Source organism: Muntiacus reevesi, chromosome 1 (genome assembly GCF_963930625.1).
Source record: "Muntiacus reevesi chromosome 1, mMunRee1.1, whole genome shotgun sequence".
In the NCBI taxonomy this organism is placed as follows: domain Eukaryota; kingdom Metazoa; phylum Chordata; class Mammalia; order Artiodactyla; family Cervidae; genus Muntiacus; species Muntiacus reevesi.
In genome coordinates this window covers 157,571,261-157,586,037 of record NC_089249.1, presented here as the reverse complement: position 1 = coordinate 157,586,037, position 14,777 = coordinate 157,571,261, and the positions used below count along the sequence as shown (strand labels likewise).

Below are 14,777 nucleotides of genomic sequence, written 5' to 3'. Positions count from 1 at the left end.
TGCTGCAACAAAGATCAAAGATCCCATGTGCCACAACTACCACCTGGCGCAGCCGAATAGACAAGTAAAACAAAATAATTATTCTTTTTAAAAAATTAATCACTTTATGTATCACCTTTCTTGGTTATTTCTCTAGCCATCACATATCAGGCATGTAAACCGACTGAACAATTATTTCATATTATGTGGATAACATGAAAATATGCTAACGTGACCAATATTTAAAATTTTGGATAACTATGTCTTTTACTTACCCATATTTATAGGTACCTTGAACTTGAGAAATATTTGGATTACTGCTCAAATTTCTTGCTAGAGCTGTTGGAATGATGGTGATGGGTTTCACAGGTGTGCACTTAAAGGTGTTTGCTAGAGTTACTGCTGCCCAATCCAAGTCGAAATCCACAGTGTCCAAACTCTCCCTGGAAGTGATATGAGCTCTCAGGGCAAGTAGTTTTCCACAGTCCAAGGACTCTTTGCTGCACACATGATGCTGCAGAGCCTGAGGAATCAATATCACACAATTATTTTAAAATTTTGAAATCTGTCCACAACTCTAAAGGCTTTGTTTCATATATCTTGCATTAACAAAAAAATTTCTGATTTGCAACATTTCAATTCTCTTATTTCTTCCATGTAACCAAAAGTTATATGAAAAATTATGTTAAATCAAATAAGATTTACTATACTGTACAACAAGATTTTCTGTACTCCATCTATATAAAGAAGTCCATTCCTCTTTGATTATTTTATTATTATCCCAAATGGTCAAGTTAGTTCTTCCTCTGTAATTGCTCATGTACACTGTCCTTTCTGGTCTCACTGCCACCACGCTACTATAGGCAAATACATCCCTGACTACTGCAAGGCCTAAATATTCTGACTCCATCAGCCTGCCCTATCACATTAATCATCCTTGATTTAACAGTACTTCCTCTTTTCAGAAATTTTCAATGAAAAACACAGCCCATTAGACAAAGTTAAAATTCCTTAGCCTGGCAGACAAGGTTCTCTCTGTCCTAGACATGCTAGTTCTGAAGTCTGACTGCCCACAAATCCAGCAAAACCTCCACCCTCAATGTTATCCCTTGTACTTTGCTATATCTTGGTCATGTTGCTTCCTCTTCCAAAATGCTACCCATATTATCCACCTACAATTTCCATCCTCAGAAACTACAGTTAATTGCATTTTAGGTCAACAATCATTTAGTCAGAAATTTTTATGAATATGGGTTTATTGAAATATAACATAGTACATATAATTTTTGATTCTTTGCTGAAATAGGAATAATCACATTATCAACAAATCTTACCTTGAAAGCTGAATTAAAGTCATCTGCATTGTGAATTATTATTTCTCTTGAACAAAGTCCTTGAGTATGAATTTTGCATGGGATTACAAAGTCCCCAGGAAGAGAAGCAGTAGGGACTCTTTCCAATAATTCAGGTACCTCTCGACCAGGATCAAAACGATCTATTGTCAATGTTACACTTTCTTCATCTGTAGAACAAAACAGCAGTTATTATGTGTGCATGCATGCTCAGTCACTAAGTCGCATCTGACTCTTTGTGATCCCATGAACTGTAGCCTGCTAGGATCCTCTCTGTCCATGGGATTTCCCAAGCAAGAATATTGGAGTGGGTTGCCATTTCCTCTGCCAGGGCATCTTCCTGACCCAAGGACTGAACCCAAGTCTCCTGCATTGGCAGGCGGGTCCTTTACCACTGGGGTAAACCGCAGGATAAGCCCCAGAGCCACTAGGGAAGCCCAACAGTTATTATTTAGAATGCTAATTGTGAAATGTGAAATCAACCAAGCAAGCCCAGATTATAGGAAAGCATTTTGTTCATATTAAGAATACATTAAACTCTCATTTTAAATTAAAAAAAATTTTTTTTAACTTTTTATTTTGTATTGTGGTATAGCCAATTAACAAGTAATGTTGTGATAGTTTCAGGTGAGTAGCACAGGGACTCAGCCATACATATATATATGTAAACTCTCATTTAAAAAAAATAACTTGCATATATATTCATCAACCTGACCAGACTGCAAAGTCTATGATAAGCAGTGTCAACTTTATAACTCATCTTCCTAACATTGCTATACAGCAAAAAAAAAAAAAAAAAAGTCAAAGTATATTACAGTAATTGGCTGAAGCAGTAAACACAAAGTCTATCCCAGTCATAAAAATAACTTTTCAAAGTATGTTACCTTCATCTACTGTGAGAGAACCAAGTAAAAAGCATGACAAGTTGTTTTTATTCTGCTTAGCATGACGACAAGCAAGTCGAATGGTCTTTTCAGTTACCACAAGCTTTGGATTTCTGAAAAATAACAAGTTTTTTATGAATGTGATGGATCTGATAGCCTAAAAAATTTTTCTGTCATGAAATGTTGCCTAAAGTACAATATATATCTTTTAAAATGTACAGAAAGATCACTGCTGGAAAATCCTAGGGTCAAAGGCAGGGTGTAAGGAGGGCTGCCTGGAAAGCAAAACTGCAATAAGCAGACACTGAAGTTACAGTTATTCTGGAGGCATTTGCTTAATTTTATGAACCAGAGCAGAGATCAAGAAACTATGAGGTCTTCTATTTTTGTAAATAAAGTCTGATTAAAACAGTCACATCCATTTGTTTACATATTATCTATGAACTTCAGTTACCAGCATTGCTGAGTATAATTCACATGCTTAAATATCAAAAGGACTCCAAAATATGAACAAGGAACAAGATACTATTAAAAAGACCAAATTTATTATTCTACAAACTGTGTGTATATATTATAAATTATATTTCACATATATAGTATATTTCCACATTTAAAAACCTAAATGAACAGGTTAGATGGCAACTAACAAGTAGCACAGCTAAACAGTAAATTAGGAAGCTGAAGAACAAAAGAAATACTCAAAATGTAGCACAGAAAGATAGCAATAGAAAACATAGGTTAAGAGACATGTAGAACCTCAACATAATAAAAGCTATATATGACAAACCCTCAGAAAACATTATCCTCAATGGTGAAAAATTGAAAGCATTTCCCCTAAAGTCAGGAACAAGACAAGGGTCCCACTCCCATCACTACTATTCAATACAGTTTTGGAAGTTTGGCCACAGCAATCAGTGCAGAAAAAGAAATAAAGGAATTCAGATAGGAAAAGGAGTAAAACTCTCACTGTTGGCAGATGACATGATCCTCTACATAGAAAACCCTAAAGACTCCACCAGAAAATTACTAGAGCTAATCAATGAATATAGTAAAGTTGCAGGATATAAAATTAACACACTGAAATCCCTTGCATGCCTATACACTAACAATTAAAAAACAGAGAAATTAAGGAAACAATTCCATTCACCATTGCAACAAAAAGAATAAAATACTTAGGAATATATCTACCTAAAGAAACAGAAGACTTATATATACAAAACTCTAAAACCCTGGTGAAAGAAATCAAAGAGGACACAAACAGATGGAGAAACATACAATGCTCATGGATTGGAAGAATCAATATTGTGAAAATGAGTATACTACCCGAACCAATCTATAGATTCAATGCAATCCCTATCAAGCTACCAACGGTATTTTTCACAGAACTAGAACAAATAATTTCACAATTTGTATGGAAATACAAAAAACTTCAAATAGCCAAAGCAATCTTGAGAAAGAAGAATGGAATTGGAGGAATCAACCTGCCTGACTTCAGACTCTACTACAAAGTCACAGTCATCAAGACAGTGTGGTACTGGCACAAAGACAGAAATATAGATCAATGGAACAAAATAGAAAACCCAGATAAAAATCCACGCACCTATGGACACCTTACCTTTGACAAAGGAGGCAAGAATATACAATGGAGAAAAGACAATCTCTTTAACAAGTGGTGCTGGGAAAACTGGTCAACCACTTGTAAAAGAATGAAGCTAGAACACGTTCTAACACAATACACAAAAATAAACTCAAAATGGATTAAAGATCTAAACATAAGACCAGAAACTATAAAACTCCTAGAGGAAAACATAGGCAAAACACTCTCCAACATAAACCACGGCAGGATCCTCTATGACCCACCTCCCAGAATATTGGAAATAAAAGCAAAAATAAACAAATGGGACCTAATGAAACTTAAAAGCTTCTGCACAACAAAGGAAACTATAAGCGAGGTGAAAAGACAGCCTTCAGAATGGGAGAAAATATTAGCAAATGAAGCAACTGACAAAGGATTAATCGCAAAAATATACAAGCAACTCCTGCAGCTCAATTCCAGAAAAATAAATGACCCAATCAAAAAATGGGCCAAAGAACTAAACTGACATGTCTCCAAAGAAGACATACAGATGGCTAACAAACACATGAAAAGATGCTCAACATCACTCATTATCAGAGAAATGCAAATCAAAACCACAACGAGGTACCATTACACGCCAGTCCGAATGGCTGCTATCCAAAAGTCTACAAGCAATAAATGCTGGAGAGGGTGTGGAGAAAAGGGAACCCTCTTACACTGTTGGTGGGAATGCAAACTAGTATGCAGCCACTACGGAGAACAGTGTGGAGATTCCTTAAAAAACTGGAAACAGAATTGCCATATGACCCAGCAATCCCACTCCTGGGCACACACACCGAGGAAACCAGATCTGAAAGAGACGATAACCCTATATGCAAAACAGAAAAAGAGACACAGATGTACAGAACAGACTTTTAGACTCTGTGGGAGAAGGCGAGGGTGGGGTGTTCAGAGAGAATAGCATTGAAACAAGTATACTATCAAGGGTGAAACAGATCACGAGCCCAGGTTGGATGCGTGAGACAAGTGCTCAGGGTTGGTGCACTGGGAAGAACCAGAGGGATGGGATGGAGAGGGAGGCAGGAGGGGGGATCGGGATGGGGAACACATGTAAATCCATGGCTGATTCATGTCAATGTATGACAAAAACCACTACAATATTGTAAAGTAATTAGTCTTCAACTAATAAAAATAAATGGGGAAAAAAAAAACTGGAAATAGAACTGCCACACGACCCAGCAATCCCATTGCTGGGCATACACACTAAGCAAACCAGAATTGAAAGAGACATGTGTACCCCAATGTTCATCACAGCACTGTTTATAATAGCCAGGACATGGAAGCAACCTAGATGTCCATCAGCAGATGAATGGATAAGAAAGCTGTGGTACATATACAATAGAATATTATGTGTACATACAATAGAATATTATGTGTACATATACAATAGAATATTACTAAGCCATTAAAAAAATACATTTGAATCAGTTCTAATGAGGTGGATGAAACTGCAGCCTGTTTTACAGAATGAAGTAAGCCAGAAAGAAAAACACCATTGCAGTATACTAACACATACATATAGAATTTAGAAAGATGGTAATGATAACGCTGTATGCGAGACAGCAAAAAAGACACAGATGTACTGAACAGTCTTTTGGACTCTGTGGGAGAGGGCAAGGGTGGGATGATATGGGAGAATGGCATTGAAACATGTAAATTATCATATGTGAAACAAATCTCCAGTCCAGGTTCGATGCATGATACAGGATGCTTGGGGCTGGTGCACTGGGATGGAGAGGGAGGTGGGAGGGGGGTTCAGGATGGGGAACACATGTACACCCATGGCAGATTCAAGTCAATGTGTGGCAAAACCAATACAATGTTGTAAAGTAAAATAAATAATTAATTTTAAAAAAAAGAGAGACATGTAGAAAAGAATCAACAGGTCTAACAAATATTTAACTGAACTTCCACAAGACATTGTTTAGAAAATTATTTATAATAATCATTGCCTTACATATTCAATGATATCACCCTTCTCTGCCAACTAGTTTAAAACTTAAAAACTTTTTGACATGTAATTTCCTTTAGTTCTATTCAGTTGATCACCAAATGCTATAAAATGTTTCTTCAAAACACCTTGTTTCATCCTTTCCTCTTGGTCTCAAGGCTGCTACACTGTTCTAGACCCTTATAATAACTAACATTCATTGACTACCTCCTATGCCCAAGCATTGTGCCAACTGCTGCTTTAAAGTCTGTCTCATGTAATCCTTATAAGAGGACTATGAAACAAGGGTCATATTCCCATTTTATTTTAGTTCATTTTTGGCTGCATTGGTCTTTGCTCTTTTTTGTGTGCTGGCTTTCTCTAGCTGTGGTGAGCAGAGACTACTCTTGGCAGTACACGGGCTTCTCACTGAGGCAGCTTCTCTTTGTCGCACAGGCTCTAGGCATGCGGGCTTCAGTTGTTGCAGCACACAGACTTGTGGGCTCTAGAGCATGGGTTTAGTAGTTGTGGCGCACAGGGTTAGTTGTTCTATAGCATATCGAGTCTTCCCGGATCAGGGATCAAACCCTGTCCCCTGCGTTGGCAGGCAGAGTCCTATCCACTGATCCACCAGGGAAGGCTCCCATTTTATAGATAAGGAAACTCATCCTTGGCTACTTTACTGAGGTCACTTAAATAAGAAAGGGTAAAATCAGGATCTGACCCTCCAGGAAGTCTGGCTCTAGTTTAATACCTGAAACCACTGTATATAAATCTGTACCACTTAGACTACAGAAAACCATCTCCCACTCAGGGCTGACTCTAAGCTCTCCCCACTATGATCTATCCTTAGAACTCTGCTTTTAACAAGTAACTCTCTTATATACAATATCTCAATGGATCTCTATTTTCTATTGCTTGAAGCCTAAGCTTCTATGTCTTTCTTTCACAATCCTGGTCATAACTCTAATATTTTATGTTCCTTTTAAATGGTCTATCCACTCAAAACAGTTCAATTTTCTCAATGTTATTCAAACACCATGCTGAAGTATGAGAAAAACTCACTTTTTATTATATTTTGCCTGCTGAACTCCTATAATACTTAGAATCTTAGATTTATAGAATATTTTAACTGTGAAATTAGGACTACTTCTCAAAATCATAAGAACAGGTTTAAGAAGCAGAAAGAATATTTTGCCTCAGGGGAGTCTAAATGGAAATGTTAAAAAAATAACCATTCACAGTAACCACTGCCTTACATATTTTTTAGAGTCCTGTTTATACTGGTTTAATCTGAAAATAGAAACATCTTATACCTGTAGTAACGGAGATGTAAGTAGATGAAATCTCCAATTGGCACTGGGTTCCAAAGTGCACATTTTGATGGAGGAAAATAGAAAGGCACCATCCTGCTTGAGGAAAACCTTTAAAAAAAACCCAAAGCACAATAATAAACAGACAAATTTTACAAGAAACAGTTTAAATACAGGGCTTTTCTGATTACTTTTGTAACTTTAGAAGATTTGAAAAACATTTTTAAAAAGTAAAAGAAAACTCTCTTGTAACTCTACTATCAAGAGAATAAACACTCAAAAGTTACATCCTTTTTTCCCTATTCACATATACATTTATATACATATGAGCCTTTTAAAAAAGAACTGAGTATAAATTCTATAAAAATCTCCTTTAAGTAACAAAAAATTAATATAAACTATGAATTTAAATTTTAAATTAATATCTGTCTTTCTGAACTAATTTCAGGGTAACACTTAAAAAATTATGAAAAACACAAAAACTTTTCAGAGTTTTCAAACTTGGTATCTTAGGCCCTGTCACATGAGGTCTTTTTTTTTGCCGCACCACATGGCATGCGAGATCTTAGTTCCCTGACCAGTGATTGAATCTGTGCCTCCTGCAGTGGAGTCTCAATCACTAGACTTCCAGGGAAGTCCCACACATAAGTTTAATTACCAAAACATCAGAAAAACATCAATAATTCCTCAACAAAGATCATGCAAGCAACATAAAGCAATGTTAAATCATATTGGGTACCATCATAGAGTTTTTATTTTATGTAAGTGAGTAACTTGAGAAAACTATAGTAAGAAAAATAATGGAAACAGGATGAGGAGAAAATATCAGCTAAAGTCACATGTAATTAAAGCAAGAAAGCTCTGACAGTGAGCTACCTACAAAAGTGCATTTGTATGATGGTAGACTATTAAATGGGATTCCCTGGTGGCTCAGATGGTAAAGCGTCTGCCTGCAATGCGGGAGATCCGGGTTCGATCCCTGGGTCGGGAAGATCCCCTGAAGAAGGAAATGGCAACCCACTCCAGTACTCTTGCCTAGAAAATCCCATGGATGGAGAAGCCTGGTGGGCTATAGTCCATGGGGTCGCAAAGAGCCGGATACGACTGAGCGACTTCACTTCACTTTACTTCAGACTATTAAATAGTTGACTTGAAAAAATATTTATCATATCACACACTAAGAATATCTTGTTCTAGATCTTACTTTCAAGTATCACCTGATAAAACTTACCAACTAAAATATTGGCCCCAGTCGACTGATCATCTGCTATGTACCAGGCATCCTACTAGGCACTTTACATGTACAATATTTCTCACTAAAACTGTTTCTGAGACACTTTATTGTCCATTTTATAGATAACAAACTCCAACTTCTACAACTTGATACAACAACTAAGTAGCAGAGCTGGAATTAGAATCTAAGTGCAGCTGATTTCAAAGCTTATACTACTAGAAGCTGAATGATGTAATGCTTTAGACCGTGGTTCAGTCTGGCACCACGTTCTTAGCTATGTGCTTTCAAATCTTTATAAGGATTTTTAATCTCTCTTTATTTGAAATAAAGACACAATCTGAAATTAAGAAATTTGTTCAAAGTCACAAAGGTAGTTAAGTGAAAAATTGTCAATTTATCTATGTCTCTACATTGAATATATTTATTATTTACCTATTGGTGAGAGGAAGAACGATTTAAGGTTTAAAAGCAAAGCCTGGCTATCAGCTGCTTAGGTCTTAGATTTTGGAACCTGGCTCTGGCTGTATGACCATGATCAAATCAGTGTCTCTGTGCCTGAGTTTCTTCAGCTGTTAAACAAAATAATATCAGTATCTCCAATAATATCTTCAACTGTTAAACAAAATAATAACAGTATAAGTATCTCCTGTTAAACAAAATAATATCAGTATCAATAAGTAGTAAATACTTATTAAATGAGTCAATATATATAAAATGCTCAGGAAAAAATCCTGGCTTACAGTAAGTGCTCAATGTTAGCTATTTCTTTTTGTTGTAAGTTGTCCATTTCTTTTTGCTGTAAGTAGTAGTGCAGGTTTAAAATCCAACCTGCACTACTTCATGTTTACTTCCTTATAGTGCACAGTAGAAATCATTTCAGCTTTAAACACTGGCTAAACCAGTTACCAGCTGTATAACTTTGGGTTGGTTAACCTCTCTATGCTAGTTTCCTCATTAAAAAAAAAAAAGAGGGGGATAATAACAGCACCCATTCCTCATGGGTTTGTTGTGAGGATTAAATAAAAACAATATATGCAAAGTGCTTATTAGCACAGAACCTGATTGTTATTAATTTTTTCCTTAATCTCAAGTATACAGGGAGATAGACTTGAGAGGCAAGAAAGATAAAAACACCTTGAAATTGGGTGCAAAGTTCTGCATGTATGTATAAAAGTACTTTTCCTTAGGGAATAAAATTCATGGCTATTAGACATTCAAAGGGGTTTGTAAACAAAAATAATTCAGCTGCTGCTCTAAAAGCCCACAGATTACTGAAAACTAGAGTTCAATAAATGAACTAAAATCTAGAGTTGCATGTGCCAGGAATTATTAATCCAAATCACACGAGTATATTATTTTCCCTAGAATGTAAAGAATGGATTTGACCCAATAATAAAATTAAAGAGAAGAACAAAGGCTGATAAAGTTTCAAAGAATAAGAGGTAGCAACAGGAGAGAACAGAAGGGCCAAAATTACACAAAAGGAATATGATAGCCTCTTTGGGTCATGTTTCCCATTGTCTTCATCAAGAACATCTGGCACAAAGAAAAATAACACAGAGAATAAAGGTAACTCATGGATGCAATTCTAGTTTGGAAGAAAAAAAAATCACATGTCAGCAATAATTATTCTTCTCAAGGGGGAAAAAAGAACAATAAATGATCCAAAGAGCCAAATAACTCAAGCCATTTTGCCTGCTCCTCAAAGTAGTGACAGACTGAGAAAATTAGGAGACAGGTGGCAAGCTCCTCCTCCTCACACCACATTGAGTGGGAAAAGGCTTAGGTACATTCAGTGTGAAATTTTCCCCATCAAATAATTAGAGTTTATAAGAGGGAAGGAACTCAACCACTTTCCCATTTGTCTAGGATGTAAATAAGTATGTGTGTGATCTTTGGCCTCAAAAGTTCAGGCACTATTTTTCACCAATACAAAGCCCCTCTGTGAAACTAAAATAAGGAAAGGAGGAAATGAGACTAACATTTACTGAGTGCCAACAATGTCCCAGACCCTTTAGTTTAGTAGTCTTATTTAACCCTTCACAATAACCTTCTGATAGAGATTACTGTCCGCAATTTACAGATGAGGAAACTGAAGCTTAGAGAAGTTAAATAACTTGATCATGGTCACCCACCTAATAAATGGTAAAGCTGGGATATGGACCCAGCTTTTCCTGATTCTAAAGATTATTTTTTCTCCTCTCTTCCAACCCAAGTTATGTGAGTAACTGTGAAAAATACATTCTGTAAAAATATTTCTATACCTGGTATTCATCTGGGGCCCTGCAAGAGTATATGTAGACTCCATGATAGTTGGTGAATGATTTATTCAATTTCACATGCTCAGGAACCTAAAGAAATAAAGAGAATATTACTAATGAGTGGCAAAAACAAAAAAATAAAAGGAAACATGATTAAACTACATATTAGCAAAATAACAGACAAAATTAGGTTACTTATATGAAGTGTCTTCATCCATAGATGAATAAGATAAAGTGCTTATGGATTCTGATCACTTTCATACTATATAGTATTCAGCCTATAAATTAATATTAATATTTAATCTAGGCAGCAAAACCCACCAACTATCTATCTATTAAGATTCTGCTCCAAGATCCTGGTATTAATTTAGTGAGCTGGGTAGGGCAGGTAGTATTTAATACATGAGATTTTAACCAAAAGCTTCATAATAGTCAGAAAACCACAAAGCAGCAAATAGGAACAACTTGGGCTAGATATTTATTTGGTCTATAATAAAGTCAACAAATTTTCAAGCTTGTGGAGATAGGAGACAAATACTGCATACCCACAAACTAACTTGTATTAGTGCCAAGTCAGTGGTCTTTTCTTGACTCCTCATACATTCTCCGGGTAATCTCATCCACTAACTGCCTACTGGATTCTTGTTGCTATTTAGTTACTAAGTCATGTCTGACTCTTTGCAACCCTGTAGACTCTAGCCCACAAGGTTCCTCTGTCCATAAGATTTCTCAGGCAAGAACACTGGAGTGGGTCCCCATTTCTTCCTCCAGGGGAACTTCCCCACCCAGGAATCGAATCCTAGGTCTCCTGCATTGCAGGCAGATTCTTTACCACTGAGCCACTAGGAAGTCCTACCCACTGGATATCTAAACATATCCAATATCTAAACATCTAAATATTATAAAAGCAAAATACAGACCTCAAAATAAAGTCCTTTCTTTACAGCTCATTATTTGCTATGTTCTTTTATCAAATCTTAGAGTTAGAATCTTTAAGCTCTGTGTATTCTACTTCAATTCTAACAAAAAAGAATTGTTTAAAAGCGAGGTAAGGAAGGACAGAGTTATTCATTCTGGTGCAGAAGTCATTCAGAAAAATTTTTTAGTTAAAGTCAGAAGCTGGAAATATTTACAAAAATCAAATCCTATTTAAAGTGCCCTTGTAAGGTTGATAAAAAAACTCTCTCTTAGAGCTATCTGGACTTCATGCAGCTTCTATGGAATGCATGCTTTAAACTTTAAAGTCCTTCTGTGCTACTTGGTTGTCATGGACAACAATATTCAGATTGATAGTTGTAACTCTCAGAAGTAATAAAGTGCCATTTTTCTTTATTAAAAGAGTCTTAAAACTCCTTATTTGTCTGTTCTTCCTTTATGCATTAAGATAAATCAAAAATGTTGACCTATTATTTCTCATTTCGAAAAAAAACCATAGGAGACAGTTAATTGACAGTAACACACAAGCAGTTAAAGCTAGTGTAGTGAAAGTAAGATCATGTAACACCTATACCTAGCAAAACATATTCTCCCTGGATAATGGCATAGTTGTGTATCAAATGGAAACAATTTGATCAAATGGAAACCATCAAGTCATCCCTACCTCTCCTTTCTCCCTCTTCCCCAATATAAACTGTCTTTATACCTCCACTACCTCGGCTCCTGACTTTATTAACTCTCACCAGATGTACTGAAAACTACCAGAAGGGCTGCCTTTGTGCTCAGTCAAAAAGGGTTGAAAAGCATTAGTTGCTCAATCGTGTCCAACTCTTTGTGACCCTAAGGACTGTAGCCGGCCAGGCTCCTCTGTCCATAGAATTCTCTGGGCAAGAACACTGGAGTGGGTAGCCATTCCCTTCTCCAGGTGATCTTCCTGACCTAGGGATAGAACCTGGGTTTCCTGCACTGCAGGCAGATTCTTTACCATCTGAGCCACCAGGGAATTATTGCTATATAAATCTGACCAAGTTATTCTCTGGTTTAAAGAGTTGATGGCTCTTCTTTCAGTTCAGTTCAGTTCAATCGCTCAGTCGTGTCCGACTCTTTGAGACCCCATGAACTGCAGCACACCAGGCCTCCCTGTCCATCACTAACTCCCAGAGCCCACACAAACTCATGTCCATTGAGTCAGTGATGCCATCCAACCATCTCATCCTCTGTCGTCCCCTTCTCCTCCTGCCTTCAATCTTTCCCAGCATCAGGGTCTTTTCAAATGAGTCAGCTCTTCACATCAGGTGGCCAAAGTACTGGAGTTTCAGCTTCAACATCAGTTCTTCCAATGAATATTCAGGACTGATCTCCTTTAGGATGGACTAGTTGGATCTCCCTGCAGTCCAAGGGATTCTCAAGAGTCTTCTCCAACACCACAATTTAAAAGCATCAATTCTTCAGCATTCAGCTTTCCTTATGTCTTCTTTCAAAGTCCATCCACTGCTTAGTCGTATCCGACTCTTTGTGACTTCCATGGACTAGCCCACCAGGCTCCTCTGTCCACAGAATTCTTCAGGCAAGAACACTGGAGTGGGTTGCCATTCCCTTCTCCAGGGGATCCTCCCTGACCCTGGAGTTGAACCAGGTCTCCTGCATGGAGGCAAACTTTTTACAGTCTGAGCCACCGGGGAAGCTCAGGCTCTTCTTTTAGTACAGAATAAAGGACTTTCAGAACCTGGCCCCACCCTATTAATTCCACACATCCCTTCACTCCTACATCACAGTCAGTGGATACTGGTAGTATCCACACACACCTATTGTTCCTTTTATTTGGAAGGCCCTGGTAAACCCTTATCATCCTTCACAATCCAATCCGAGTATCAACTCCTCTGTGAAACCGTCTCCTAGATACCATGGTGGTGTTACTACCGACTATAACACCCACATGCTGTAACACCCACAGCATTTTCACGCTTTGTTATTTATAAATCACTTCCAGCCGACCACGAACTTTAAACGTTAACCGATCCCCTTACTATGTAGCTGGAGAAGAAAATGGTAACCCACTCCAGTAATCTTGCCTGGAGAATTCCATGGACAGAGGAGCCTGGCAGGCTACAGTCCATGGGGTTGCGAAGTCAGGCAAGATTGAGCAACTATCACTCATTATTAAGTAGCTGTCCGAGCATACTGGGCTTCCGTCCAGTCATTTTTACAGTAAAAACTTTATATGATAGCATATTATCGATTGAAAACTTTGTTCACATACCTAAGTACTGTACAAATGATTCGCAAGGAATTCAAAGTCCCGATTCCCTTTGCGTCATTAGTCCAGGCTCCTGGTCCGCTGAACCCAAAACAGGCAGCAGAGTGTTGCCCACCCTCCTTCCCCCAGGCTCGCAGAGGCCCCTCGGGAGAACTGAAGCACAAAAACACTCACCGCAATCTCCGCCGAGTTGAGGTTTGTTTGCTAGGCCGGAACAGAGTCCTAGGAGAACCTCTGCCAACTCGCCCCGCCTCTGGGACGTTGGGGGTCGCGGGAACCAGGGCGGCAAATAAAAGCTCGCGAAACCGAAGCCCGCGCCACGTCTGCTGACTGGTCGGAAGCCCAACCCATCAGGGAGAAGGGGCGGTGCCGAACTTGACACTCCCTGTCTCCGCGACGCTCTGATGCAACAGCCAATCAGCACCCTGCACCGGTCCGACGCCGACCAATCCTAAACCTCCGTGGAGAAAGAAGGGTGCCACCCGCGCTCCAGGATCAGGTTCCGGAGGATTTAAACACTTCAATTTCGTCAACGGTTAAGTTCCGGGGTGGGGCGGTCCCTGCGCACGCGCAATGAAAAACCCAGCCGGGCGGATGAGATGGCAGAGGAAGCCGGAATTACTGGCTTCTCTGGTCCACTCTCGGCGACTAGAAGCGAACCAAATCCCTTGATTAAATGCACAAAAAGAGGTGAAGTTCGATTTCTTCCAGATTCTTTCTAAGAATCATACTCGCCTCTCAACATAAAAAGATTTTAATTCCTTCCTGTTTGAGCCGAAAAGAACGTGACCATTTGTAAGCCATTTATACTTACCTTCACAATGAATGGGCTTCCCTGATGGCTCAGTTGGTAAAGAATGTGTCAGCAATTCAGGAGACCCGGTTCAACCCCTGGGTTGGGAAGATCCCCTGAAGAAGGAAATGGTCACCCACTCCAGTAATCTTGCCTGGGAAATCCCATGGACAGAGGAGCCTGGCAGGCTACAGTCCATAGG

General features: G+C 38.4%; 1 protein-coding gene across 4 annotated transcripts in view; it reads right to left on the bottom strand.

The window, feature by feature from the left end:
- Window positions 1-14,083, bottom strand: part of STIL (STIL centriolar assembly protein) — a 52,762-nt gene extending 38,679 nt beyond the window's left edge. For 3 of the 4 annotated variants that reach the window (XM_065913435.1, XM_065913437.1, XM_065913438.1), the window contains exons 1-6: window positions 13,957-14,083; window positions 10,593-10,679; window positions 7,098-7,205; window positions 2,216-2,328; window positions 1,314-1,501; window positions 255-502 (exon numbers count right to left, since the gene is read on the bottom strand). In XM_065913435.1, coding sequence (XP_065769507.1) covers window positions 255-502; window positions 1,314-1,501; window positions 2,216-2,328; window positions 7,098-7,205; window positions 10,593-10,636 — 701 coding nt within the window. In that variant the 5' untranslated portion in view covers window positions 10,637-10,679; window positions 13,957-14,083. Of the gene's footprint in view, window positions 1-254; window positions 503-1,313; window positions 1,502-2,215; window positions 2,329-7,097; window positions 7,206-10,592; window positions 10,680-13,785; window positions 13,843-13,956 lie in introns of those variants that run through there. The other variant, XM_065913436.1, reaches the window with a different exon arrangement.
- Window positions 14,084-14,777: the final 694 nt, after the last annotated feature.